This window comes from Bombus pascuorum, chromosome 5, assembly GCF_905332965.1.
Source record: "Bombus pascuorum chromosome 5, iyBomPasc1.1, whole genome shotgun sequence".
In the NCBI taxonomy this organism is placed as follows: domain Eukaryota; kingdom Metazoa; phylum Arthropoda; class Insecta; order Hymenoptera; family Apidae; genus Bombus; species Bombus pascuorum.
Window position 1 is genome coordinate 18,159,411 of NC_083492.1, and position 27,553 is coordinate 18,186,963.

Genomic DNA, 27,553 nt, shown 5'->3' on the forward strand with positions numbered 1-27,553 from the left:
TTTGAATGTATTTAGATTGTTTGTGTAATCGGTAAAGGTAATATAGTGGGTTGTTCGGAGAGTTCGTTCCGATTTTTAAGGAATTTGATCGACATGAAAGGTCGTACTGAAAAGCTTTTCACCGAAAAACCTGAGAGGTTCTAGAAGAATATTCAAGTTGCGCGAAAGATAGAGAAAGGTTGTGAAACAAAATGGCATCTATATAATTCAATAAATGTATATCGAATGGAAATTTAAATCAGAACGAACTTTCCGAGCGACCCAATAAATTCAAACAAATTAGTTAGTTCAACGGTTTTGAAATCTGGCAATTGCCGCCAACGTTGTCATTGGTGTATTGAAATTTCGTCGCGCGTAGTTATATCGTAGTTCGCTCGTGATTCAAAAAACTGTCAGTTGCGTGATTACGTCAGTTATAGGTGTCATCGTAATTTAGTGTATGCAAATATTATAAAATATATTATTTAAATAGCAAGATACTTCATTATATTCATTATCATCGTATTAAAGTAATCTAGCGATTATTTCCGAATAATTGTTTAAATACATTACTTAATATAATTGTATCATTTTTATTTCGCCAAGTAACTAATATTTTTGAGTGATAATTAATCGTTCGTAGATATCTCAGTATAATATAAGAACGTTAATTTGATCGGTGTTGAATTAATATTTTTGTATAATCTTTAGAATCGTACAACCGAATTTCCATTAATAAGTTATGTTTAAACTACTATAATAAGTAATAAAGTAACAAATTAAATTTTTTATTAGTCATTTCATTCATACAGAATATATAAATAAATGAATACAAATTACTTACATCATTTCTATTAGTATTCAAAGTGTATAAATGTATGCAAATGACGGAACAATATTACGCATTTATATACATCTATAGGCATACATGTGTGTGTGTGTGTGTGTGTGTGTGTGTGTGTGTGTGTGTGTGTGTGTGTGTGTGTGTGTGTGTGTGTGTGTGTGTGTGTGTGTGTGTGTGTAATATATATATATATATATATATACGTGTTTCCTTTTGGAATATTCGAACGATTGAATTACAAAACTTTCTGCAATTTTCTAAGGGTTCTGCATTTATACAGTATTCAAAAAATTGTTTTCGTCCAATCAAATTGTATTTCGGAGCCGAAAATTGCCGAAGCTATGTTCGGTTCATTCGGGTACCCACATAGAAAATGGAGTTTGAGCAAAGCAAGCGAAGCAGCTATTCGCCATCGTTGATGGGCGCACAACGACAGTTCGAAGCTGGGTGCATCACATATTTTGTGACAAACGTGGATTTTTGTGCTTAATGCGAGTAAGAAGTACACCGAACTGAAACCAAAGTCGGCTGCAAGACATTTGACGGTAAGTTTATACGTTTAGCAAGGCATCTAAAGGGAAAAATCCAAAACGAAAACTGTAGGCATAGACGACCATTCGTTTACAAAACGCCATAAACCATAATCTGCGCATGCGCGGTCGCGGGAATGATAAATTTACACAGAGAGTCGAATATACAGTGGGTCAAAACGATATTTGTATACCTACATTTTTTGCAATAACTTTAAACGATCGATTGATACATTAAAAACTATTTACATTAAAAATGTTCTACGTATGAAAATAAGATACAACTATTTTCAATAATGCGTTATAAAAGTATCTTATAATAAACATAAAAATTTGACAGTTGAAACAGTATTTGTTCATCTGCTTTTGATTTTCTTAAGGACTTATAGGAGAAAACTAACTGTTTATGACACCCTTGAATTCGTCTCGATGCAGTCTTTAAAATTAAATAAAAAAGTCATATAGTGTCACTGAGGAGACGGTTATGATGGTTGATTTTTTATTAAATAAAAAACTTTTTTCTATTTTTAATACATAAATTTGTTTTTATCCCAATTGAATGCTTACTAACTTAATAGAGTTATTAGAAAAATACTAGGTGTACAAATACTTTTAAAGTCACGCGATATTAAATAGTTCGCGGGACGAAAAATAATTGCTTTAACCACTAGGAAATATTCTTTTAAATTTATGTACGTAATATGTACGAACAAGATTTTATGTAATAAATTTTTATGTGATAATGCGTTCGTTGTTCGGTTATTCATTATAGAAGGAGATTATCTTAAAGCCTACTACAACGGGCCTTTTCCTTTATGTTTTACGTATTCTTTGATAACGTTTATGTGCTTAGATAGTTCGGAATTTTACTACCAAAATTTTCATCGACTATGTAGAATTTATATATACCATGTTAAATAAATATAATCCGAGTTTCATGCGATATTTTTTAATTTAAGTTTATTTAGGTAAATTAGGTTCATTTTTTGAATTGTTATCTTTTTAACGGTATTTATTAATTTTTAACACAAAATCTAAATCTTAATTTCTGTAACTCTCTTTTTAGGTTCTAAAACATGTCATCCACACAAGTTGATCGGTCCGCCAAAATGGGTCATATTACTAAGAAGGAAAGTGAAAAATCAAGAAAGACATTTAATGCTTCTCATAAAAAACACAAGCACGAAGACAGTCGTCATTTTAAGTTTGGTAGGAAACGTCTACAGAGTTTTATTAGCAATGGTAAATTCTTTCCACCATATAAACGTAGGAAGAAGGAAGGTGCAATTATTCCACCCACAAAATTTTTACTTGGTGGTAACATACGTGATCCTTTAAATTTAAATAGCATGCAGGATGAGGAAATAAATAGAGCTATGAATGCTGTTACACCTAAGTCTAGCCCATTGCCCACACCTAGACATAAAACAGAGGTTATCGAAGTTATAATTCCACCAAATATCTGTGACCCTCTGAATCTAAGCAATTGTAATGACAACGAGGAATATGAAAAACAACTTATATCCCCAACTAAGAAATGTTCTAAGCGACGAAATAGGAAGAAAAAACGGGCATCTTCTGGTTCTGGGAATGATGCAAGTGATTCAACTGAAATCAAAATTAAAGATTGTGATGCTATTGATATTGTACAACCTACGGAACAAAGTGTTCTAGACAATATTGAGACAGAGCAACAACAACCACCGCTGAATTCATCACCGACTAATCCATCCAGTCAGCCTAAAGAGGCAAAACCGGAAAGTTCACAGAAAGACAAGAATAAATTACGTTTGAAAGGTTTAGAGGAACCTAAAGACAAAAGGTTAAGGAAAGTGGATGTTAAAGATAAAATTGTCAGTCCTGTAATTCCACAACCTGGAGGCTGGAAGACTAGACCACTGCATAGGCCAAGTCAAGATAAGAAGAAGAAACAAACAATGCCCAAGTTCAGAGAGAAAGATGCTCGTTATCAATATGGAAATTACAACAGGTATTATGGGTACCGTAATTCTCATAATGATATGGATACAAGACTGACAGTATTTGTACAGTACAAATATTTATTTATTGACAAAGATGTATTAGACATTGGTTGCAACATTGGTCATATTACTCTTTCCGTTGCAAGAGATTTCTCTGCCCGCAGTGTAACTGGTATAGATATTGATAGAACACTCATCAATATAGCTCGAAAAAATATTAAACATTATGTCAATTGTGCACAGTCCCCTGCTGGTAACGAGGATAGCGATCACCAAGATGTAAACTTCTTTCCAATATCTATGCCAATCATTTATGGCCCAGTTGACATTCCAGGTTTCACAAAGAATAAAAGTCATAGAGGTTTCCCTTACAATGTCACTTTTGTACAGGTATTGTATTAAATTACATATATTATATCACATAAATTTAAGTTCTAAAAAATTGTAATATATTTATTTTAGGGTAATTACGTGCTTGAGGACGATTCACTATTATGTACAGAACAGCCGCAGTTCGACACAATTCTTTGTCTGTCGATAACTAAATGGATACACTTGAATTTCGGAGATGCAGGTTTAAAACAGGCTTTCAGGCGTATGTACGCACAATTACGCCCCGGTGGAGTTTTATTACTAGAACCTCAAGGTTGGAGCAGTTACACCAAGAAAAAAAATCTTACAGTAAGTGTTTCCCTACTTGTTTTAAAAGGTATTTAATCATTATATTATCCTAAAATTGATATATATTACTTTGTTTTCTTGTCATAGGAACGGATATATAAGAATTATGAGAGTATTGAATTTCGACCGCATAGCTTCACGCAGTATCTCTTATCTTCTGAAGTCGGCTTTTCCAAATATGAGGTGTTATCGATACCTCCACACCCATCGAAAGGATTCCAACGGCCGATCCATTTGTTCACCAAAGCTGGCCTACCGCAAGAGAGATCTGATAATTCTGTGAAAAACGCAACAAAACGGCAAGAACGAGAGATCGAAGAGAGAAGAGAATTGGAGCAGGAGCAACAGCATGAAGGGAGAAGAGAATTGGCACAGAAACGAAAAGATGAGGAGAGGATGGAATTACAAGAGCAAAGAAATGATGAAAAGAGAAGAAAATTAAAAGAGGAGCGAAAGGATGAAGAGAGGAGAGAATTGAAGCAGGAGCAACAGCATGAAGAGAGAGGAGAATTGGGGCAGAAACGAAAAGATGAGGAGAGGGTGGAATTACAAGAGCAACGAAACGATGAAAAGAGAAGAAAATTAAAAGAGGAGCGAAAGGATGAAGAGAGGAGAGAATTGAAGCAGGAGCAACAGCATGAAAAGAGAGGAGAATTGGGACAGAAACGAAAAGATGAGGAGAGGGTGGAATTACAAGAGCAACGAAACGATGAAAAGAGAAGAAAATTAAAAGAGGAGCGAAAGGATGAAGAGAGGAGAGAATTGAAGCAGGAGCAACAGCATGAAAAGAGAGGAGAATTGGGACAGAAACGAAAAGATGAGGAGAGGGTGGAATTACAAGAGCAACGAAACAATGAAAAGAGAAGAAAATTAAAAGAGGAGCGAAAGGATGAAGAGAGGAGAGAATTGAAGCAGGAGCAACAGCATGAAAAGAGAGGAGAATTGGGACAGAAACGAAAAGATGAGGAGAGGGTGGAATTACAAGAGCAACGAAACGATGAAAAGAGAAGAAAATTAAAAGAGGAGCGAAAGGATGAAGAGAGGAGAGAATTGAAGCAGGAGCAACAGCATGAAAAGAGAGGAGAATTGGGACAGAAACGAAAAGATGAGGAGAGGGTGGAATTACAAGAGCAACGAAACGATGAAAAGAGAAGAAAATTAGAAGAGGAGCGAAAGGATGAAGAGAGGAAAAAGTTCGACAATCTAACTTAATCACGTGGATGAGGAGGTTGCGAGGTAGTGCCGGATCCTTACCGGCTAAAACCTCTAAAGTGGGCTACCACGGCGCGATCGAGGAAGCTCTGGGAATTTCAATGGAATACGTTACAGAGTTCCTCCGCGTCGCGCTTAGAGCCTGTCTTCAGAGGGGATTAACAAGAGCCTCTCGTCGTACCCCGATTCCGCGGCGCTCTAGGACCGTATTATAAAATCTTTTACAACGCATGTGTCAGTTTTTTTATTCATTATTTTCCTCAACTTTCAATAATGTCAAGATTATATTATATATTTATTATATTATATTATATTTATGTCAAGGAATTATATTTTAAGACACCAGTCCTCAGTTAGCAGATAATGTATACAAATTAGGTTAAATTTCATTCATTTTGAAGCAAAAATAAAACGTAAAATAGTTTCATTACAGACTCGGCTTAAATAAAACGTTATAGGAATAGAGGAAGGACAATGGATAAAAACAGCTGATACTTGTGTCTAAAAAGATCAACCGTGCGATTGTTAATACTAGAGATAAAAAAAAGAAAAGAGAAAAGGAAAACACGGCAGAAGCTTCCAAAACACGGACGTACGGGTGGCTTTCCTTCTTGTATTATCTAGTCTGTATATCATAGAGGAAGAATGGAATAATCACTTGACAGTAACTTTGTAGTTCAAACCGAAACTTCGTTTTCAATTCAAAACTTTCTCGCACGTTCCGCGAAACATTTCTGTTCGAGTATGTTTCATGCGCTCCAATTGTAATTATACGCATTGTTTGTTCAAGTTCGATTTATAAAATAACCACTTTGCACGCATTTATCACGATTTAAACTGATGATGAAACTGAATAATAAATCATCAGAGGTAGAGTATGGCGTCTCGTGAAATAAAGCGATTAAGCATTGGAAAACACGATAAGGAAATTGTCCAGTAATTAGTAATTGGCTTTTTTCTGATATAAATTGTACTGGTTTACATTCTTTTACGTATTTGTTCCCGTTTCCTACTTGGTCGAATTTTAAACAACTGTGTTTTTCGTAGCGCATAGACATTTTGAACACGAATGCGGTCGGCACGTTCATACCTTTCTATCCTTGAATAGCTATGCGATACGAAGTTCGATGTGAAAAAAATGAGAGAAAGATGTTTCAAAGGAGGAAAGGAGACGTGGACGTGTTACGTTTGAGAGGATGAAAGGAAAATGAACCACTTAGACGCTTACCAAGAACACTCATAGTGTAAGAAATAAAATTATTAATAATAAAGAATCGCTTTGAGTTACTAGTTGTGTATACTTTACTCTTACTGATTACCTGTAGTAAAAAAAAATTTTCATTATTTTTAGAATACGTCTAATAATTAATAGTAATGATTCAATCATTTTGTATCTAATGTGCAGAATTTATTGTAGTAAGATAGCTTTCTACACTGTTACGATTTTATGCTAAAGATTTGAGGGATCGTTTGAATCCTTTTCGTTTTTGTTTCAGGACGCATCGAATAGCAAAATTCAGTTCCGCCTGCGATCGAAACATTTTTTTTTTTTTACGATGATTCTTATAATATACGAATTTATTTGCTTTCGCAGATATTTCAACTTCTTCCTAAAAATGATCGCAAAGTTCATATATTCAAATTTCCTTAGAAAAGTAACAAGTATAGTCTGATATTCGCTCAATACATAATAGAATAATAGAACGCAAAAGCAGGTTTGAATCGTCGATAAGAGTTCGTTTAAAGGTTCGGATAAAGGCTCACGGTGATCAGTATCCTGAAATAGATTCGATCACACGAGCTCTCTCTCTCTCTCTCTCTCTCTCTCTCTCTCTCTCTCTCTCTCTCAGAGAAAGCAGTATTTTGAAGCATGCAGGCTGTGAAAAAATTTCGAACTCGATGCCATGGCAGTGACGATCCCGAGCATAGCTTGCTAACATGAGAGATTCTCGTGTTATCATTTGCATCTACTGCTATATGTATATATTTATATATATAATATATATTTCTGTAATAGTAACATATCGTTTAAACTCTGTATATTTTTCCCTATACTTCATCAATTTGTTTTCTCTAGAAATGGGTGTGAACAAAAGGGAGAATCGACGGAGAGACGCGTTGACCCGCAACAGCATTTTCTCTAAAATCTTCGAAACGATGAAAAAAAAAAAAAAATACGAATTGACCATCGTCTCGGCACAAAGGTGCATGTAATATTTATCGTCTTCATCTCAATTTCTGTTTAAATCTATCTCCATTATTTAAAATCTACCAAAGGGCGCCAGCGCCTCAAAAATTGCACGCTCCTGAACGTGCACATATTGTTTCTTTTTTTTTCTTTTTTCTTTTTTTTTTTACTTCTTTTTCCTTTATACTCCTACTGGATACACATATAACGTGTGCCTATTTGTATTGCTTTCATTACGACTTTAATAATGTACTGCATCGCTGTAGCGTGATAACATTATCGTTTGTCGCTGTTATCATAAATGCATACAAGAAGTCGTAACACGACAATGGCAAAACAGTTGAAGGAAGGGAAGATAGATTCTTGTCCTTCGCTGTTACTATCGTCGATAACAGAAGTCTCGATCTTTAAACGTGTAATGAGAAATTCTGATCTTAAGAAGTAAAAATAATTAAAAATATCCTGTACGGATCATTTCGTGGTGGTGGATGTCTTGGAGAAATTCACAAGATGCTATGATGTGGTAACGGATGTAAAAAGTGAATGTATTGCACCTGCAAGACGCTTAACATGAAGACAGTCGAGCGATGCAATATATTTTTAGTAGATCTTATCTTCCTTTCGTTTACAAATATCAAACTACTTCTTTCAACGTTTCAGGGAGTAAAGCGCGAACTGCGTTGCTGCTGCACGAAACTATACTTAAAACGTGAAAAATGTCTCCTTGTCTCTGGAAAGATTCATCGACGCAAAAGTGAGACCACAGATAAACTTGCCAGACAGTTTTAACGTTCTTCAGGTTGGATATTGGACAATAAACGACGAACACATTATCGCCGGAAAAAACATGCTTGGCAACCGAATCAAGTCGAATGAAAACGTTTGCAAAATTTGCTAAGTATCGACTCAGCCGTTCAATTCTTTCGCTGAGGACGAACTGCTGAACGCATGTTACCGAACTGTATTCAGCGCAATGATAAGAAGATAAACGTTTGTCGCGTTTGTTCATTGGTATTAAAAAAAGTTCCACGATGGAACGATTCATCGCGATTTTGTACAGATCGCGTTAATAGTCTAGAGTCACCAGACTATTGAAGACAAAGGCAAAATTTATAACAAGAGGTAGTCCTTTTATCTACTCGTCGACTAGTTCCCAAAGCATGAGCGCAGCGTCGGTCCCACCGACGGTGACGACATTCTGATCGTTGTAGAGAAATCTGGCGCAGGCCACTAGGGAACTATACACTTTTTCTTCGACGTATTCGGCCTTAGCACTGGTACACGGATACCTGAAAAGTCTCAGATAGCCTTCTGCATCACCGCTGACTAACATGTCATGAGCTGCTGACCTACTGGACGTAGTTAGAACAGTCGTTAACGGATAGTAACGATTATTCCACATTCCTGTAAATAGTATTGTTGAATATTATCTTAATAATTTTGAAACTGTAATAATAATAATGTACAGTGTTGCTTTTACCGTTATAGAACTTGCGTATACGTACCAGATACCATGTATCCAACCATGCAGTTGTGCGTGTACCATTTCACGTCCTTCATAACTAATGGACTCTTTTCCGATGATAAAGCTTTCACGTCCCCTGAAAAATGTATTTTAAGTTATTGTAAAATGTATTTATTCTCTTTAAAGTTTAAAGCTAATTTAATTATAAGAAGAAGCAACGTTACAGAACACTAAGTCGTAGTCCTGTGTAACAGTCTGAAGAAATCTGCTATCGGAACTCCAGTCGAGCTGCACCAACGGTTGCGTTCCACGGATCTTGTTGCTCTTCTTGTACGAGAATCCGTCTCTAGATACTCTAAAGAGATATACACTACCATTCTGAGAACCCATTGCCACAATTTCTCCCGCTGTTCAACAAAAATAGAATCTTATATCTTTTATAATCTAAAATAATAAATAATAATAATTTTATATGTGTATCGTACTTGGATTATAGCCAATGCATGATAACGGTGAACCACAAACTCTAAGGGTTGCTACAGCTGCCCCTGTGTCTGCGGCGAGGACCAAAAGATGACCTTCGGAAGAACCAGCGGCAAGGGCAACTCCAAATGGATGGAAAGCTATGCAAATGCACTCGAAACCGACCTAAGCAAACGTTACATTTGAATTTGAATTTTAGTTAAGATTAAAAAATTTGTATTTGGATGTGAAAATTTGAAGATTTAAATTAATACCTGCGTCGTCCACAAGAGTTTATGTCGGCGCCAAAGAGCAATATTCTTATCATGGCCCGCAGTAGCAAACACTTCGTCGTCAGGATGCACAGCAAGGCCCCACAACTGCCTCCCATGGCCAAACACGACTTGATTAAACCTTCTTTGAAGAGAACCTTCTAAAATATTATTCCTGGTAGTTCCGACATAAATATTTCCGTCGTTCCTTCCTGGTCTCTGAGGGTAGATACTTCGCACACCTCCTACTGCCTCTGGTAACTATGTAATGTTATATTCAGAAATAGCATAACATATAATACTTAACTATTAATTAAAATCTAGGTTGCACGCATACTTTAGTGTCCGTGATACGTTTGTAATTCTGAAGAGAATCCCACGCGGCGATTTTACGGTCTTTTTCTCCGCCAGAGAGCAACGTTCCCTCTGATAGCATAACGAGTGAGCTAATGCCTTTATTATGCGCCTCAAATTCCATTCGTACAAAGTATGCACCATCCGCATCCACGGAATAAACGGTGATGAAACCGTCGCTATCTGCCGTCACGACATCTCCGTCTTGCTCGAATTGAATGCTAGTCACGTGCGTACGGGACGGCTTAAATGGAAAACCAGAATCAGTAAATAGCTCCAAATAGACTAGCACGCGTTTGCACGTTTTCACATTGCAACGTACAGGTTTGATAATGTCCGTCCTTTCAAAGAAACCGTCTTTCCGCCGATTCCAGAAGGTCAAGTGACCTCTACCGTGCGTAATCAGCAGATTGTCGTCAAGAGGATGAAAAGCTGCACCGGTTAGGTCCTCCTGCATGGTCTATAAAAATTGGTATTACATGCGGACATTATGATATATGATCATGACATTGTAGCGTGCGCGAAATAGGTGGAGAAAAGCTTACCGCCACTTTACCCAACAAATGGCCCCATTGCCACTGCCACACTGAGAGTATCGCCTCCCTGCCAGCGTCAACCGCTAATACGTAACTACCTCCGTTCTGTGCACCGAGAATCACATAGAAATGTGCTCGTTGTTCGATTCTTTTTTATACGATATTTAGGTTCACGTTATGTTAGTACATTAGTATCGCGTATGCGTGCATTTGGGTGTGATATTTTACCAGTTGCGAGAACGCTAACGCAGAGACGCCCATCTGGAACTCGGTCATTCCGAACACGTACAGAGTAAGCAGAGTCTCTGTTGACCATATGCGAACATGTGGTTGCGCTTTTCTGTGTCTACCAGCTTTTTGTCCGGATGCCACCAGCTCTCTACTCGGGTGAACCTACATATAATACGTTGAAACATTTAATCACACATATTCGATCTTCAAATTCCGGAGATGTTAAATTATCTTTTTAGATTTTTTCATTTTAACGTCCGATCTATTTTAGGTTCCCGCGATATTTTCCCAATCGATTATAATCCAGTTAAAGTGCCAACCGAAACCAACAATAATACCTCCATGCACGTAATATCCTCGGTATGGCCCACATAGTGCCGTTGTGCATTTTCCTCTCTGTCAAAGAGAACAGCCACGGCAGCGACATAGTACAAAAGTTCTCCACTCGGTAGAACCCAGAGATTTCTTCGGGTATCGGTGCCCCGATATCCGTAAACCCATTCAAGTTGCAACTTCTTATCCGGCGGAGAATTGTCCACCGGTGGCAGGTGGGAAGGTGGATAAAAGGATCGTCTCAATCCTCGAATAGTCACTCTAGCTGGTTCGTCTCGTAATACCTCGACAACGCTATAATCTATTTAGAAAGAGCGTAATGTGCTCGTTTAATATCGTTATTTACAATTAGATAATCGGTGTACATAATGGATAAGCGAAGAGCGATATGGAGAACCGTTTACTCGGACGACGTCTGAATCAGGGGCATACAAAGCGCGTGGTCTGCTTTTGCTACGAGCTCGTCTTTGACGACCGATATCCTCGACCACAGTAGGTGGTCCTCGTGATCTGGATCTTCTTGCTGGGGATGCGGTAACAGCACCAGCTATACCCATCCCCGACCCAGTACCCAGATAAAAAGTATCCACGTCAGCGAATTCGTTCCTTAGTTGCGAGAAACTTCTTACCTGTCAACGGTATAATCATTTAGTTTAGAAACAGAGTTTAGAAAACTTGTGGTTTTGTTTTTAATATTGTATTTAAAAAATTATCCCTGATCGTAAATTCTCTGGATACGGTATCGGTAAAAACAAATGCGAGGGAGAAATATAGGTGTCAAAATGAATGAACCTGGACGCATCTTGTTCCCGTGTCGGAATCGTGTCGCGAACGTCACTGTTGACGTAGACGTCACAGGGTGTATACACGACGATGCATAAGGTAGTCGAATGCTCGCTAAAGAAAATTGGTCAATTTGAAATTCATATACGGTCGTGACCTGGAAAGATGGATCTCTGACCTTTTTTCCCACGAGCCTCCAACCGACTTACAACGGCCGCGATCACCACAACGTATAATCGTGTAATCTGCTATGACGTTGTGAAACTCGAATCAAAAATGATTAAAATAACATGCAACGATGAGAAACAGGAATAATAATATCCTACTTTCATCCGCTATCTGTTTGCATTAACAAGATGTGAATTTCAGTATCCATTGAAGCGAAATTTTGTTCGTATCGCTTAGTGAGCGATCTATTTCTTTTTTCAGGAATTTTATTCCCTGATTATCAACGATATTTTCGAGTATAATAAAAAGATCGTTCGGAGGCGATTGAAAAGAGAGTTAATCAACGACCCTATTCCATTTATTGCAAAGAAGTCGACCCCGATATCGTCACGCTTCGTTTCGACGCTTCTACCCCCACCATCGCATGCATATTTATGGACAAACATTATTCAAGCAGATTTTATAAGTACGATGCCGAGCCAATGTCTTCGATTTGCATAAATCGCTGATAAACTTTCGAGTCGCCCACGTTTCGCCCGTTCACGAACGTACACCAATCGATCACGATGTACGTCATCCTTCTCGACAATTTCGGCCACGGAGTTTTATCGTATTTCGCGTGAATTTTTACAATACTTATTTCTATTACAGTATTTTACCTCTTGACCTGAAACTGTGAACATTCTTTTGGCCCCATTCATCTTCAATACTTGTCCAAGATCTTCCAGCACTTCTTCGAACGGTTGCGAAGTACGGAGGTTCAACAAGACTCGACACTGAAATCAATTAGTCGTAACTCGTAAAAAAAAATATATATATATATATATAAAGAAGTTTGAAATACATTGTAGCTGTGATTTTTAATTACTACCTGTACTGTATGGTCATGGTTGTTAACGATTCGTATGACGCGTCCCGAAGAAGGCTTTCCACCGCCAGGAGGTGGTGCTTCATCGGTGATGGAAGCTTTCCTGCTAAGACTCGCCACCGCTGGTGGTCTACTTTGCCATCCTCCGACACCACCTCCGACGCTTGCTCCACCTCGGCTACCTCCGCCAGTAGGGCTCGTGTACCAGGTGTTGCTTTTCTTTCCGTAGCTGGCCGGCTATTATTCCAAGTTAGATAATAAGTTAAAAACAAACCGTGAAAACCTCAAGAAATTTCATTAATTATTTCTAACGGCACTGGCGTATAATTAGTTAAATAGATATAGTGAAACTATGCTAGTAGCTTTAAAGCTACTAAAGTTTAAATGTTCGTTTTAACTGCTAACATTTTATATCACGAAGTGCCTCGCTATATTTGTTTCACCCACTATAATTTAACATTAATATATAGAATCTGATTAGGATTTGGAGGACCTGCAACATATCGGCCGGCAGCGATATAACTTCAAAGGAATCGCTCATCAACACGACAAAACTGTCGCAGCCGTCCCAGGATTTAGGGCTACAGGACTCTAGCTCGGAGTCGCTATAAGAGTCCGCCTTGTCTCCGCCGGCGCCAAAGTCCGGCTCCAAGTCCGAGCGGGACGAGGAACTTGCCGACTCAATGGTGAACCTAGATCACTGTAGTCTCACTCGACGATATTCACAGTCCTTAGAGAACGTTCTTCACTGAACAGTAAACTTTATCCTTGCTTGTTCACATTCTTTTCCATCACTTGCTCACAGTAACCCTCGGTTCTTCTTCGATCTTTTTGATTCTTCTAATAATACCTTATATAACGAATCGAAAAATTGTAGTTCGACAACTTAGAAACAGTCGCGCGAGTAACAGACTGTTATTTCTTCTGTTTTAATCATACAACTGTACTTCGTAGATTGGAAGACTTTAATTTGATTGTATAATTGTATGAACGACACGGGTCCGTAAAAAAAGAACGGGAAACTTCTGTGGAAAAGGCGACGCAGCTGTAATCGCAGCAACTGATCGCAAAGGGAACTACGATCGGAACAAATGAAAACGTGGTGTCCAAAGCAAACGAGGGCCGTGAGAAGGTTGTGCCACTAGGTGCAACCTCAACTGTGTTCGATGGACAACTAGAGGCGGGGTATGTACTGCCTCATTGGGCTGGAGAACCAACCCCCTGGCTGCAACATCCCCTCCCTCCCCCGCCGCTTTCTAGGAGAGCCATCGCGTCTCAAGGCCAAACAGCCACCCCCCGTACTTGAGAGTATATAGCTCAGCAAATCGTGCGACACGTAGATTGCTGGTCAAAAGTTTGGATTCACTACACGTTCGAAGAAATGGAAAAAAGAAGTCTTTTAGAAGTCTTTTTTAGTCATTGACTTACTTTATCGTCTTAAATCGAAGAGCTGTCCAAGTATGGAGAATTGTAGTTGACACGTTAATAAATTATTATAGTCTAATAACTTGGTAATTTTATATTCATAAAGATTTTACGTTATATCGTACAAAATTGTATATTTCTATCGTCTTTTTTTTCTTATATGCCTTTTTATCTTTTGCATATCGTAAAGAATACTCTATAAGCAACTTAAAGGTAATATACTAAAGGTGCACTATTTTTTTCTTTTTTTTTTTTTTTTATCTCCATCTCACGTGTATAAGATTTTATATATAACAAGGTTCTTGCATACAGTTGATTGTTACAAAGTATAGTTCTAATGTAATTTTGCCTGTGTCATGATTTGTCGACAAATGATGGTATATTATGATGGACGAGTGGAAATTTTGTTAAATGGAAGCTTGATGGACACCTGTTAATGAGGATATACGTTCGGAAATGAGTGTTCGCGGTAGGAAATGAGGCTGAAAGCATTCTTTGGAATTAAGGGCGTCCACGCCCTGATACAGCGGCGTACCGAATGAAAAAAGAAGTAGCATCGTATAGGACCGATTATCCTTGTTGACTAAATGGGGTCAATATTCAAGTGAGACAGAGAGGCAATGAAAAAAACGTTAACGAGGCTAATAGTGTAATAAACCGACTTATGAATTCGAGACACGCACGCTGCTGCCGGCAGAATGCCAGAGATTCGATGACCTTGCAATCGTTTGCTATACTTGAGATCTTTCCAAATTTATCAGTGGCGAATAACAAAATTTCATAAAATCGTGCAATTCAATTATTTCACAGATAGTTCCTATTTTTCTTTGTATTAAATCTTGCATTAATTTAAACTTTGTATTAAGCGACCCGAACAATGATGCAAACAAGCTTCAGAGAAATTCATCGTTAAAAGATAACTCGATCGACCGATAGATGGGTACGCGTTCATCCTCGCGCAGTTGCAATGCAATGCCAGCTTTGATGGGATTGGTATGATAATGGAAGCATAGATTAACACAAGGTGAAGGTTAAACGACTCTCTCTTTCTCACACAGGCGAGCAACCCTTCCGGTAATGCACCCTCCGTGACGTAAGCTTAACCCATAGGAAAGCCATTCAGTGATCTCTTTTCTCGAAAATTCTTAGCTTTTTAATAAATTACACTTCGAAATGTACGTATGTTTAAAAGTTGTTCGAAGACGTCATAACAAAGATTGAAGTTCAAGTTCAAATTGTTCTTATAATATACAATAAATAGTCATGACAACGTGACTAAGACGCTTAACGGACTCAAGGCACGAGCTTTGAAAGGAGAACATTTGGACAGTGAAAAGATGTACAATTTTTTCTGATATGAATCAGCAGCAATAATTTGGGAAGGATCGATTGGAAATCCGTAGATTTCACGAATTATCTGATAACATTATTAATCACAATGAAATATATTTCTAAAATAACCGACTTAAAAATTTTTAATTTAATATTTCATTTATATTTTCGTCAATTATATGTATGTTAAATACACGGATACATACTATCGGTGTAACAAATAAAATTTTATAAATTTCTCATATATCGGTAAGTGATTATTTCCGCTATAGAATAAGGAATAATATTGTATATAAACACCATGACCAGTGAAATCTATAACGTGCTTCATGAATTCTGTCCAAGGCTACCGGACAGTCTTTATTATTTACTTTCTTATATCACTGTCGAAGCTTACTGTTCGACTAGACTCGAAACCAGTTTACGGGTCAACTTTGTTTCCGCAATCTGATCGACTCCAAGCAAGCTTGAAATCAGAACGACTTACACAATCTCTTCCATCGAAACGAACCTCGTAAGGTTCGCTGCTCACGAAAGTGTCTATTAATAAATTACTAACTAAAAATACACCCCTTCATCGACGTTCAAGGCACAACGTCGTAGAAAGATCTATTTCTCATAATTACAAGTATTTACCGCTAGATGAAACGAAAGCTCAGAAATATCATGTAGCCTGCTTTGAAAAAACAATTTTCATAATTTCAAACGGATGTCGTAATAATTTGAAACAATATTGTTTCTTCTACGTAATATGGTACTTGTATAATCTATAGATTCCGACGTTTCAGGTGAACAGTTTGCGCGATGTTGTAACATGAAATAGCCATTTCGATCGTGTGGCTGGAAAAAAAAAGCAAGGCGACTAGGAGTGGAAAAAAGAAAGAAGAAACGAGAGTCCATTCACGAGGAGTTTAGCTGGTTCGTATAGTAATTTATGACGCTGTCCCCATAAATTACGATTTGCCAGCGAACCTGCAATACGTGTGAGTCAACGCATATGTTTGTTTGCAAGGCCAAGGTCACGGTGCAACAATCTTCCGGCTGTTGGTATGCGATCGGATGGAAGGCGCAACGAAAGTATGCGTGGGTGCACACTCTGAGTTCACCATGGGTGCTACAACCCTTAACCTTTTCACGCATTTACGCGGTCATGTACCCCGTTGATTCATCTTTCTCATACAACAATTCACGTTGCACAATATTTACGCAATCAAATTGATAAATAGTATAATTTTTCTGACTTTCTTTTTTCACTTTTAACGTTATCAGGAATTTTACGTTCGACCTAAATATTTTATCTGTATGTATTGTAAAAAATCTGCCACGTGATTCGAGTAATTCGATCTCTTTTCAGGTATTAAAGATCGAATTTTCTCGATTAACCGTGACCTCCAGTTTCAATGAAAACGAAGTCCTGTATACTCTACAATCGACTACGCTATAACCAAGTATCCTGTCAAGAATATCAGCCTATAGAGATTACTAAGAATATTCTAACAATCATATCTTTTACCTTATAGTTTTTCCTCTTTGCACAATGTACGAGTAGAAAATTATTTGCTTTTCGCATCAATATATCCCTTCGCAGAGAACAACAGGACAGGACAGGATATTGAGTTTGACTTTCTCATCTACATTGGAACACTAGCTCGCAACGTACAACAGGGTGAATATCCGTCTTGACCGTTTACCTTGTTGATAAGAGAGCGAAGACCGTTGAAAGGTCGCTTCACTGTACTCCAACCCTTAACCTTTGGCGCCAGGTCACTGACTATAAATTATCATTTGCAACACTAATTCGATTACTCGAATTGAATATTTTAGTTAGAAAAGAGCGTTGACCATCATTCTGATAAGAAAAACAATACACTATGTATTTTATATATAAAATTGATACGAATTTGTGGTGAGAAAAAATGTATTTCCATTTTCCAACAGTTTCCACATGGCATTCAATGCACGCGCGCGGCACTATAATTGGCAGGTGATAAGGCTCGCTGCATCGATAAGCTGTTTGCGCGGCGATCGTTGGGTTAATTCGGCCGAGCCGATTAACACGAAACATTTTTTTTTTTCTTCCCTTATCGATAATCTCGTGTAGCGTATACACAGCCCTGATTTTTCGCGACGATCGTTGCCTAATATTAGCTTCGTGCACTTTGTGCAAGATGTTAATATAAAAATTGCTCACATGAAAATCATCCACGACTTACGATTATTTGTATCGTAGTGCCACATAGGCTCGACATACGATAGAACAAAAGCGTTCCACTCAGTCATCATTACTTAATATTTGATATATCAAGCAGGGCTTTGATGAATTACTATAATTTCTATATAGTTAAAAGAAGGCTGGTCTTTGAAAACCAACTAGTTTCATTCCTAAAATAAAAATGGTTGCAACTTTTACAGCAGATTGATTATCAAGATTCAGTAAGAGAAAGACCAAGGTTCTTTCTGAAATCTTTTGAAATATATTTTGCAGAATAGTTGGTAAATAATATAATAATGTATGATGGAAATAAATTAATTTATATGGGTTTTACTAATTACTACATTACTAATTACCACATATCACAGAATTCTTTTATCGTTCCTTTCTACTGTTCTGATGTATTGGAACTTAGAATTGCATTACTTTTGTTTCATTCTGTGTATTATTAAAAGAAAATCGAGGGTTGTCGGGGCTACTTATGCATGCGAGAAGTTGGAATCGTAATTGACATACATTATAGGAGTGCGTGACGAGCGAGCGTGCTATACGGAGCGAGAGAAGGTTTAACACACAGGGTAGTTGTCCTGCGAATGTTCTGCGACAAGCGTGCAGGCAGTCTGGTGAAAAGGCAACGAATACCATACAGACGGGATGCCGCAGTGATTTACATATCGTCGATCGAGGTATACACGTCATGTGGCGAAAACGTGTGTGGATTGGTGTAATACGCACCGGAGGGAACAACGGATCGCGACCGGTTTTCTTGAAATGCTCCTCTTTAATCGACCCTTACCGAAATTCATTTATTTCGAATTCGAACCTCATACATATTCAACGCGACAACCAGCGATAAATGATCCGAGCCACGGATTACAATGCGAATAGTAACACGAATCTGCGTGTTTCGTGATAACGGGAGGAGGAGGAGGAGGAGGAGAGAAAGAAAGTAGGTAACGGAGCAACATTCTGACCACTTTGAATTCACACTTACACGTCCCCTTCCGCTTTGCGGATCGTTCAATCGCATGTCGATATGTCGAGAGGGAAGTCCGGAAGTTTCTCTTACGGACATAATTAGAAGGAACTTACCATTAACTTACCATTATACTTACTATTAATTGCATTAACGTTCCTATTTAATATGTAGACATATGTCTCGCCGTATATTTTCTTAATTAAACTTTCCTCATTTTCTTTTTTTTTTTTTTTTTCTACATCGCAATTTGAAAATTACATCACTAAAAGTCATATTTTCGAGTAACTTATGCTTCCCATTTTACGCTATAAATTTGACCAGAGAAGAAATAGCGTATAATTAAATATCAGCCTGTATACTTAGGCTTCTACATTTGTGAAAGCTGATTTAAATGCAAAGAGGTATTAGTCAAAAATAAAGGAGCGCAAAACGAAATAAGAAGCTCGATGAAGAACTCTCCAGCTCGAACTCTACAATCAGTTGGAATCAGATCGAATATTCGCGTAATTATTCGATAACTCAAGGTATATCGCTTACAGGATCGACGTAATAATGTCAATTAAAGTGGACTGCCGTCAGTCATGCAGCCTAGAAGAACGAAAAACAACAACTACCTGAAAAGGACGTGGATATCGAAAAAATTTACGAGCTTAAGAGAGTCCGTTTATCGTCGCAAATATTTTTCGACTACCTTCCTCGTTTCTTCGCCCTTTCCCTTGCCGAGTACGTGTAATTAATCTGCAGGCAAGCATGCGATATTTTCGTCGGCCCAAAGACGATAAAAGCAGGAGAAAATTTGGTTCACCGAGATTATGGCTATCGAAATCTTTTCCTTACATGTCACATGTCCCATGAAATAGCCTCGCGTGAAACGTCTATAAGAACGCAACAACGATCATGTTACCGATCCGTTCTTTATAATTACATATTTTATTCGTTTCTTAGGAAGGTATTCCTTGTGATTTCGTGACGCATATAGGCCAGATACGTGCAAGAAGTTTCTGGCGCTAGAGTTCGTGACATATCACGGTGGAGGGTGGCTGACATGAATTTCAGACCGGTTAACAATTATTTCTTTCAAGAACACTCACCAGCGCTGTTATATCCCTTATGAATTTACGGGAGGGAAAACGTGCGCACACGACAATAGCTGCGGCCGACTATTTCAGAAAGAAAAAGGACTCGTTATCACGGCGAAAGCCGGCACGATATGAAAATGAAGAACGAGCTCGAAACATGCGTGACGGATCGTCCTACGTTCGAAACGTGCCACTACCGATTACAAAGAAATAATCGCGGCGATTATTCAATTGTAAAGCGCTGCCTGAAGGATGGCAATTTTTGGCAACGCTTTTTATACTTAACTTATATTACATCTGTGGAATTAATCAAGATACAATCGATAAGATCGAATAGAAAAATGGTCGTAAGCTGAAACGATGTAAGTTACATTTTCAAGAAAAAAAGAATCGTATACGTGTACAATACATCATTCAGCTTATCGTTTCTTCAAATTTTATTTAAGCATTTTGGTAATATGAATAGAACGAAAATGCAAATACGATTATAAGAAACGTAGCGGTAAGCAATCAAAATGAGGGAGAGCTCGATGCCCGACTAGTCACTGTTCCATGTCAGTGTCACACATCCGAATCGGTCGACGTCGTCACATAGCATCGATACCTTTGGATGAACGGTTGTCACACGTACGTGTGTATTACGTTTGCGCTCGGAGGTTTGCAGTAGTAATAAACTGTTACTTCCGACCGCAGTAGTAACGCCTTTGCGAGAGACGGTCAGAACATAATTGATTGCGTCAACTCACAGCCGGCTGTAATCGACGCTATATCTTCCACCGGTTCCTCGTCATTTCCGTTATCCCGCAACATTAATTTTTCATCGTGTTATCGCTCATCCATGCGTCACTATTTCATTCCAATTTCGAATGCAACCATAAATTTCCAAATATAACGCGATCCTCGTTCCTAATTGTGTGCTCTTTAACAATGGATTATACTTATCAGGGAAGGTGGGTAAAATGGTTTTGAACCGTTAAGAGAATATCAGTCTACTTCGTCGAGTCTCTTCAGACAGAACAGTGGAAACACGGTTTGTGAATCGTCTATGTGGAGAACGTTGTATTTATTGATCCCTTGCGGGACTGACCAACGGTCAATGAGATACGGTCTCTCCCTTGCTAGCTGCCCTACGACTTGAGAGCCCTGCATCGGTCTCCTTAACGGAAATACGAACCTACCCTCTCACCCTGTCTCTAACCCCCTACAGGCTACAACGTGATTCATACGTTCTTGGAGAAACTCGACTATGTATACTACAAAAAAAAAAAAAAAAAAAAAAAAAAAGAAAAGAAAGAAAAAAAGAAAAAATGAAACAGCGTAAAATGTTTCGAGGAAACGGGAAGAATCAAAAACTACATGTGCTTAGATTTCGACCTGGCTAAATTATACAAAGTTCCTATATAAAGCACTTGAACAGACAGTGGACAGTCACTTAATGCATAAAACACGAACGACACGAAGGAAACGAATTAACTGGCAAACGATCGAGCATCCGACCTACATTTTAGTCTGACGAAGATCAGCGGGATAAGTTTTTGTGGTGCGGCGCCATAAAGAAATTCAGGTCATCCGCGTAGCGAGGTGAAGAAACTGGAGTCCATTTAAAGGCGCAACCGTTATCACGACACAGAGGAAAGATGGATTAATGACTGGTTTGGTGGGAATGAAAATATGCGGACGAGTGGAACGCATGGAAGCACGATAATGAGGCATTAAGCGAAATAGGATGGCGTACCATTTGAACGGGACCAGAGCGACATAAGAGGGTGGACTGGTGCGCAACCGCAGATCCAATTGGCCAGCCCTTTTAACCCCGCTTTCCAGCCAACCCTGTGGTGATACTTACTCCCACTTTTCGTCCCGTTGACACGCTCCCATCCCTACCTCAAGACCGCAGATTCACCTACGTACGTCGATCTTTCATGCCACGTGGCTTTGGTAAACAATAGTCAAAATATGTGCCTGATACTGATTTAGTACAACTAGATTCGGTATCATTAAGAACGAATGCAGACAAAGTTATTCTTATGAAGAAGAATTATTGATGCAATTTTTTATTTAAATCCATTTAATATATTTAAATTTATTTAAAATCTTTAGATGATGCCTATGATTAAAAGCGACAAGATGGTTCGTAGAGAGCTTAATATCGATTGGACCTCTTACGATATAGGTCAAGGTGAATCTCAGTCTAGATATTGCTCATGAGAATCCAGGATATAGGTCATGGGTGTATGAACACCGATTCTGGACTTCAATCGGCATGCGAAGGTTGCTATAAGTACGATAGGATCGTACATAAGCTTTGGCCACTTTGCCGGATTAAGGGCTGACCCGACACGAGACTAACGCCGATCGAAATAACGGATCGTACACAAGCCGAGGTAGGAAAGCAGAAACTGCGACGATACGATATACGGTATAACGAGCGGCTTGGTCACACCTTAAAACCTGGAAATTAGGTTGGGGCGTGGACCACCCTTCACATGGCATGACGCAACGATAAATGATATCCAATCCTTCCTATCGGCGCTTTCATAAAAATAATGAACACCCGTGGCCTTCCAGGCGAATTGAGTTGAAAGGTTTAGCCGTTAATTGGACAACTTTTCCCTGCAACCAATCCCTCGACTTTCGAATCTCGTAGACGATCCCTTTCGAATCGGCCTTGATTCGCTCTACGCTTGAATAATGCAGTGATCAACGTAAGCATTTTAGAATTGACTCGAATAAAACATAATTTTAAATGTTTGATACTTGTCAAAGAAGATTGATATAGAACAATGATCGTTGTGACTGTTGTTTTTAGGTAAACTAGGCAGATTAGTATTGCGTGTGGCCTGCTTAAAGACTGATCTGGGCCAGATACACGAAGATTGTTGACAGCAATATACGCAGTTTTCTTATAAATTGCTATATCGCGACCTGGCCAGCCCTATTATGCTTCCTATTGATATCTGCGTGTGTATGCATTAGCTGTATGTATACGCGTGCCCAACACGTTCAAAGTACGCATTTGTAGAAGTCGCCAGTGTTTTAACGTCCGTCCACCTTCTTGCACACAGGCTGTGGCTCATGAATATTAAGCGTGTGTTATGTGTACACCAGCTCTAGGTTCGCTTTAATTATACGAACGATACGTAAGCGACGAACGCCCCAAGTAGAAAAGGATATTTACTTTTCGCCATGCACAAGTCCCTGCACGTGTTGAATTATCGCTGTCGTAATAAGATTGGTTCTCTCGTTCGAAGGGGGGTGGGAGGGTTGTTGTTACCTGACCAGATTTGATCTACACATACACGCGATCCTGTGTCTTAAGGACCTTATTTCTTCTTCGTGCAATGTATCAGATCGAATGACCCACTTTTCCGCCGGTGGGCGATTAAGACCCCTTTTTTCAAGCAATCTTAAACACCATGCATAGTAACCTGATTAGAAAGTAATCCTTCTTCACGGCAATATTTCTTTCTGATGATATGTATTTCTAATGATTCTCACCGTTTCTGATCTTTAAGATTTCATCTGGCGATATTATAGATAAAAAGTTATAAATAGAAAGTTCTTTTCGCCTACCTTGAACGATTTGTAGCTGGAAACGACGTACGAGGCACCGTCTTCGAGCTCATCCAAGGTGAGTTTACGATCACCATCCATGGAAAAAATGTGTCTCGCCCCTCTGGGCAGGTCCATCCGCAGGGACAGCCTATCCAGAAGTGCCTCCAGGGAACCGATGTCCCTTCCTGGCTTAAATCTGCAAGTTATCGCCGTGATAAGAACTACGACTTTGATTTTCACAATCGACTTCCGTTTACCGATACGTTTCGTCAATATTACGCAATTAATGCCATTTAACTTTAAAACTCATTGGTAAACGAATGAATCACGCTTGTACGGCTAGTATCTTTTGTATGCCGCAGGCAGAATCTCATTCATAGGCCAAAATCAAGGCCACGAAGGGTGGACACGCCACCTGCACCCAAGAAGGGTACTAGCGTAAGCGCCGCTTTGTACACATGACAAGGATCAGGCTACGTGACACGATCATCAACGGCAAATAGATTTTAATAGCTTACCTGAACTCAATACCAGGAAAATACGGGTCGCCATTTTTATAAAATGTGACTCTCCTGGCTCTCCAGTAACCGAGGTTGTTGTATCTCGCGGGCGCCGGCTCGTGTCGGCTCTTAGGCCTGTGCTCCGGCTGCTCCGGAGGCGGCATGCGGGGACTGGAGGGTCTACTCTGCCTCCAGAAGCCGGCCATGCCGCCTCCACCCCCACCCTCGTTTGCTAGAAGACCGCCACCGACCGCCTCTTGCGCCGCTCCACCTTCCACTTCCACGTCCTCTTCCTCTTCGTCTTCCTCCTCTTCTTCTTCTGCCTCCTCCTCCTCCTCCTCCTCCTCTACGTCGCTGCGAGCGCCTCCACCAGGCATCGTAGAAGCCGTCGTGGCCGTCGTGTTGGTCGTCGTGGTGTTGTTGGCGTTCACCGTCGATGCCGTCGTCCCGACGCCGCTAGGTGTAGTTACTGTTACCACTGAACCAGTTGATTCTTTCAGGGAGTTCTCGTTCTGCGCCGCCTCCTGCTCCTCTTTCTTCATTACACCTGTTCACGACAAACGATGAAAATCGCAGAAAAATGTCGATGAACTTTCCGTCGATTTCCTTTTCTTCTTTTTTTTTTTTTTTTTTTTTTCCGTTAATTCTAACTATTCATTTTTCATTCGAACATAGGTAAATACAAAGGAGAAATTATTTTTATTAATCACCTTAAGAAACTTAAAAAATATATAATAAGGAGTATTTCGAAGAGCAATGGCGTGCTTTTGAACTGAAACGAAAAAATAGAATACTCAATCGCATATATCGTTTGGTATATACACACATATGTACAGACGAAGAAGTAGTCCGGAAGGTAGACACCGTACAAGCCACGGTACAGGCTTTTATGGTACTAAATCATTTCGTTCATAGACTCTTGAGAAACCGAATTGTATTTCTATTTTGATGTTTCAATTCCCTTTCAGCTCTTCGTTACTAAATTTAATTTTTTAAACTATCTGATAATAAAACGCACACGTCCTTTCGAAATCATGTACCTGCGAAATCTAGTTAACTACTTATCTTATAAGAACAATAGAACAGAGATGTGAAATATATTTGTTTTCTAATCTCAAACTTTTTCAAGAAATATTTTACTTATGGCCTCGGACGTGGCTTATGGCTTCATGAATTTCAACAAACGAAATCTCTCATCTGTCTGATAAGAGGATCGGGGAGAGCGATCATTACGTGCCATAAGAGGTTGCGCCACCTTTTAGCACGAGTATCTGATCGGAGATCTGGGTGGCCGGTTCCCGGAACACATACTCGGATGATCGCAATCTCAAGTTGGATAATTAGCTCTCTCACCTGGCTCCGAGGTAGTAGTTGCGCCGGCTCCACCAGCCTCGTTGCCGCCACCCACACTTCCGTCGCCTGCTGCCTCCTCGAGCTGCCCCAGGCTGGAGCCGGCACGCAAACTTGACTGATTTTCAGCGGCGATCATCGGCGCAAGGCCGACACCTTCTGCCTCCTCTCTTTTCCTCTTCTCTGTTTTTCAGCCGGTCTCGCTGTTTCGGGATCAACGAAACAATCCTGAGGAAAGTCTGCATTTTTATTCAAGTATGTTCATGAAGGGATATCTTCCGAAGATCTTCTGTTGTTTTAAGATTTTTCATATTACAGATTATTAATATATAATAGTATCCATTATGAGAAAGTTTTGCGAAATGGAAGAGAATCGATATTATACCAATGAATTACAAGACATAAATTTTACTGCATAATGATAATTCAAATAAATTAGGTTAGCCTAAAAGCTTCGTTACAGATACTTTAAATTAAATTTATTTAATAATTGGAATAATTTAACTTCAAGTAATGATAAGAATGGAACGAACAACTAAATCGCAAGATCGAGTTGTTACTTTTACGTACCTCGAGAATCGACTAATACTAGCCGGCGTTCTTTTCTGCAATGTCGTCCTCCGTGAAATTGCCTGTCAAAATTGATGGATCGTCGAATTGTTTCTTCCGTGAGAATTCAAGGCTCCACTTTTTTATGCGAACGCGCGGCAAAGAAGTGACTATAGGGAACGAAAGGGCCTCCTATACGCCGGCAGGACGTCCACGTGTCGCGTGATTTGCCGGGGATTCCCGATCGATCTCCCTGCTTACGATGCACTTTTATTTTATAACTGCAGTTCACTGCAGATCAATCGATCGTCTCCCTTCATCTTACTTAATTAAAAGGTACACTCGAATTTCAAGTGCACATGAACAATGCCCAAAGCAAAGTCTCTCACAATTGTTCCTTTAATGATCCCGTGTTATGAACCCAACGTGGACTACGTGGTTTAAGATTAATGCCACGTAATTACGTTGCGTAACGCTAGATTATTCGTCGAGGAGTTAAGGTCACGAACTTTGCACAGTAATTGGTACACAATAATAATAAAAACCGAGGTGCGGCAGGAAATTTCGATCAAAGGGACTTTACATCAGATTATAGCACTAACTGGTAACTTGAAAGAATATAAAGAAATTCTCATTTTATATTATATAAATAAAATACGAAATTTCAGAACAATTTGTACGCAAAGATCCCATCAAAATTAACATAAATCGATTTAGTTATACATGTAGATGAAACGTGAAAGTCCATCGTGAATCAGCGGGGGTGTAGCCTTTTCTATAGCTGCTCCTCCATTCATTCCTACGCACCGACTTATCCTAGTCTATCCACCGGAAATTCACCACAATCGATTTCTTTCACTTCATCTTTCCATCCAGCATGGTCACCGTTCGTCAAAATTTATAAAGGAGGAAATACAGAATAAAAAAAGAAGTCATATTTGATTTCGTTTAAAAAGTAATAACTTCATCCGTTCGGATTTCAGATTGTAATCACCAACTTCGATGTAAAATTAACGAAAGAAAGAAGATAACAAAAGGAATAAAGAAAGAGAAAAGCACGTAACACCGTGTTGACTGATCGTCCATCGACACCGAGCCTCATTTGGACGCGAGATAACACCGAACAGCCGCGATAGTATACATATTCATGCGTCCTTCGGCGATGGCGTCTCGACGTCAAGTGTGTCGCTCCGAGGGACAGCCACGAACCACGCTACCTCGGCGCCGCCGTCGTTGTCCACGTCGCCATTCTCCTGCCCGGCGACGTTTGCCGGCATCGACGCCCCGTGTCAGTGAACCGTCGCCGGCGAAACGAGCACCGAACTTGTTGCACCGCGACCAGGAAGCTACGCGCAAGCCTCGTCTTCTGTTCAGATTGCCATCCACCTACCCCTATAATCGATGGAAATATCGTCAACGGAAATTGGTCGATAAAATAGATAAAAATTTACGGATCATTAACTCATTGAGGACATTCTGTGAATTGACTTAGAAATAAAGTTTCAAATAAAGTATCGCGTTCATATATATATATATATATAACGGGTTAAATAATTTAGCAAAATTAAAAAAAAATTAAGAATGGGGAAGATTTGTGAAAAACATACACGAAACTGATAAATATTATTTATATATATTATATAACTGAGCATTAAACTTGGGGGATTTCGTGCAGATAAGGAAA

At 39.1% G+C, this 27,553-nt stretch overlaps 2 protein-coding genes across 2 annotated transcripts; one reads left to right on the forward strand and one right to left on the reverse strand.

Moving 5' to 3' along the window:
- The first annotated feature begins 1,045 nt into the window (after window positions 1-1,045).
- LOC132907403 (7SK snRNA methylphosphate capping enzyme-like) lies at window positions 1,046-6,515 on the forward strand. The gene is made up of 4 exons (XM_060960479.1): window positions 1,046-1,368; window positions 2,420-3,725; window positions 3,798-4,016; window positions 4,104-6,515. Exons 2-4 carry the CDS (start codon window positions 2,430-2,432, stop codon window positions 5,226-5,228), a joined length of 2,640 nt encoding a protein of 879 aa, XP_060816462.1. The 5' UTR covers window positions 1,046-1,368; window positions 2,420-2,429; the 3' UTR covers window positions 5,229-6,515.
- Window positions 6,280-27,030, reverse strand: LOC132907402 (echinoderm microtubule-associated protein-like CG42247). Its single transcript, XM_060960478.1, has 17 exons — window positions 25,891-27,030; window positions 25,324-25,548; window positions 23,989-24,517; window positions 23,489-23,666; window positions 12,892-13,125; window positions 12,680-12,796; window positions 11,467-11,698; window positions 11,075-11,370; window positions 10,734-10,898; window positions 10,515-10,610; window positions 10,292-10,429; window positions 9,953-10,213; window positions 9,619-9,876; window positions 9,367-9,529; window positions 9,106-9,288; window positions 8,922-9,017; window positions 6,280-8,820 (listed from the first exon to the last, which is right to left on the reverse strand). Exons 2-17 carry the CDS (start codon window positions 25,457-25,459, stop codon window positions 8,552-8,554), a joined length of 3,351 nt encoding a protein of 1,116 aa, XP_060816461.1. The 5' UTR covers window positions 25,460-25,548; window positions 25,891-27,030; the 3' UTR covers window positions 6,280-8,551.
- Window positions 27,031-27,553: the final 523 nt, after the last annotated feature.

Bases quoted from the DNA above. Each gene is read 5' to 3' on its own strand.
- LOC132907403 (XM_060960479.1), top strand. From the start codon at position 2,430: ATGTCATCCACACAAGTTGATCGGTCCGCCAAAATGGGTCATATTACT. The intron at 3,726-3,797 runs GTATTGTATTAA...TATTTATTTTAG, and splicing joins ACAATGTCACTTTTGTACAG to GGTAATTACGTGCTTGAGGA. The intron at 4,017-4,103 runs GTAAGTGTTTCC...TTCTTGTCATAG, and splicing joins CCAAGAAAAAAAATCTTACA to GAACGGATATATAAGAATTA.
- LOC132907402 (XM_060960478.1), bottom strand. From the start codon at position 25,459: ATGATCGCCGCTGAAAATCAGTCAAGTTTGCGTGCCGGCTCCAGCCTG. The intron at 9,877-9,952 runs GTATGCGTGCAA...AACATTACATAG, and splicing joins AACGTATCACGGACACTAAA to TTACCAGAGGCAGTAGGAGG. The intron at 9,289-9,366 runs GTACGATACACA...TTTGTTGAACAG, and splicing joins ATGCATTGGCTATAATCCAA to CGGGAGAAATTGTGGCAATG.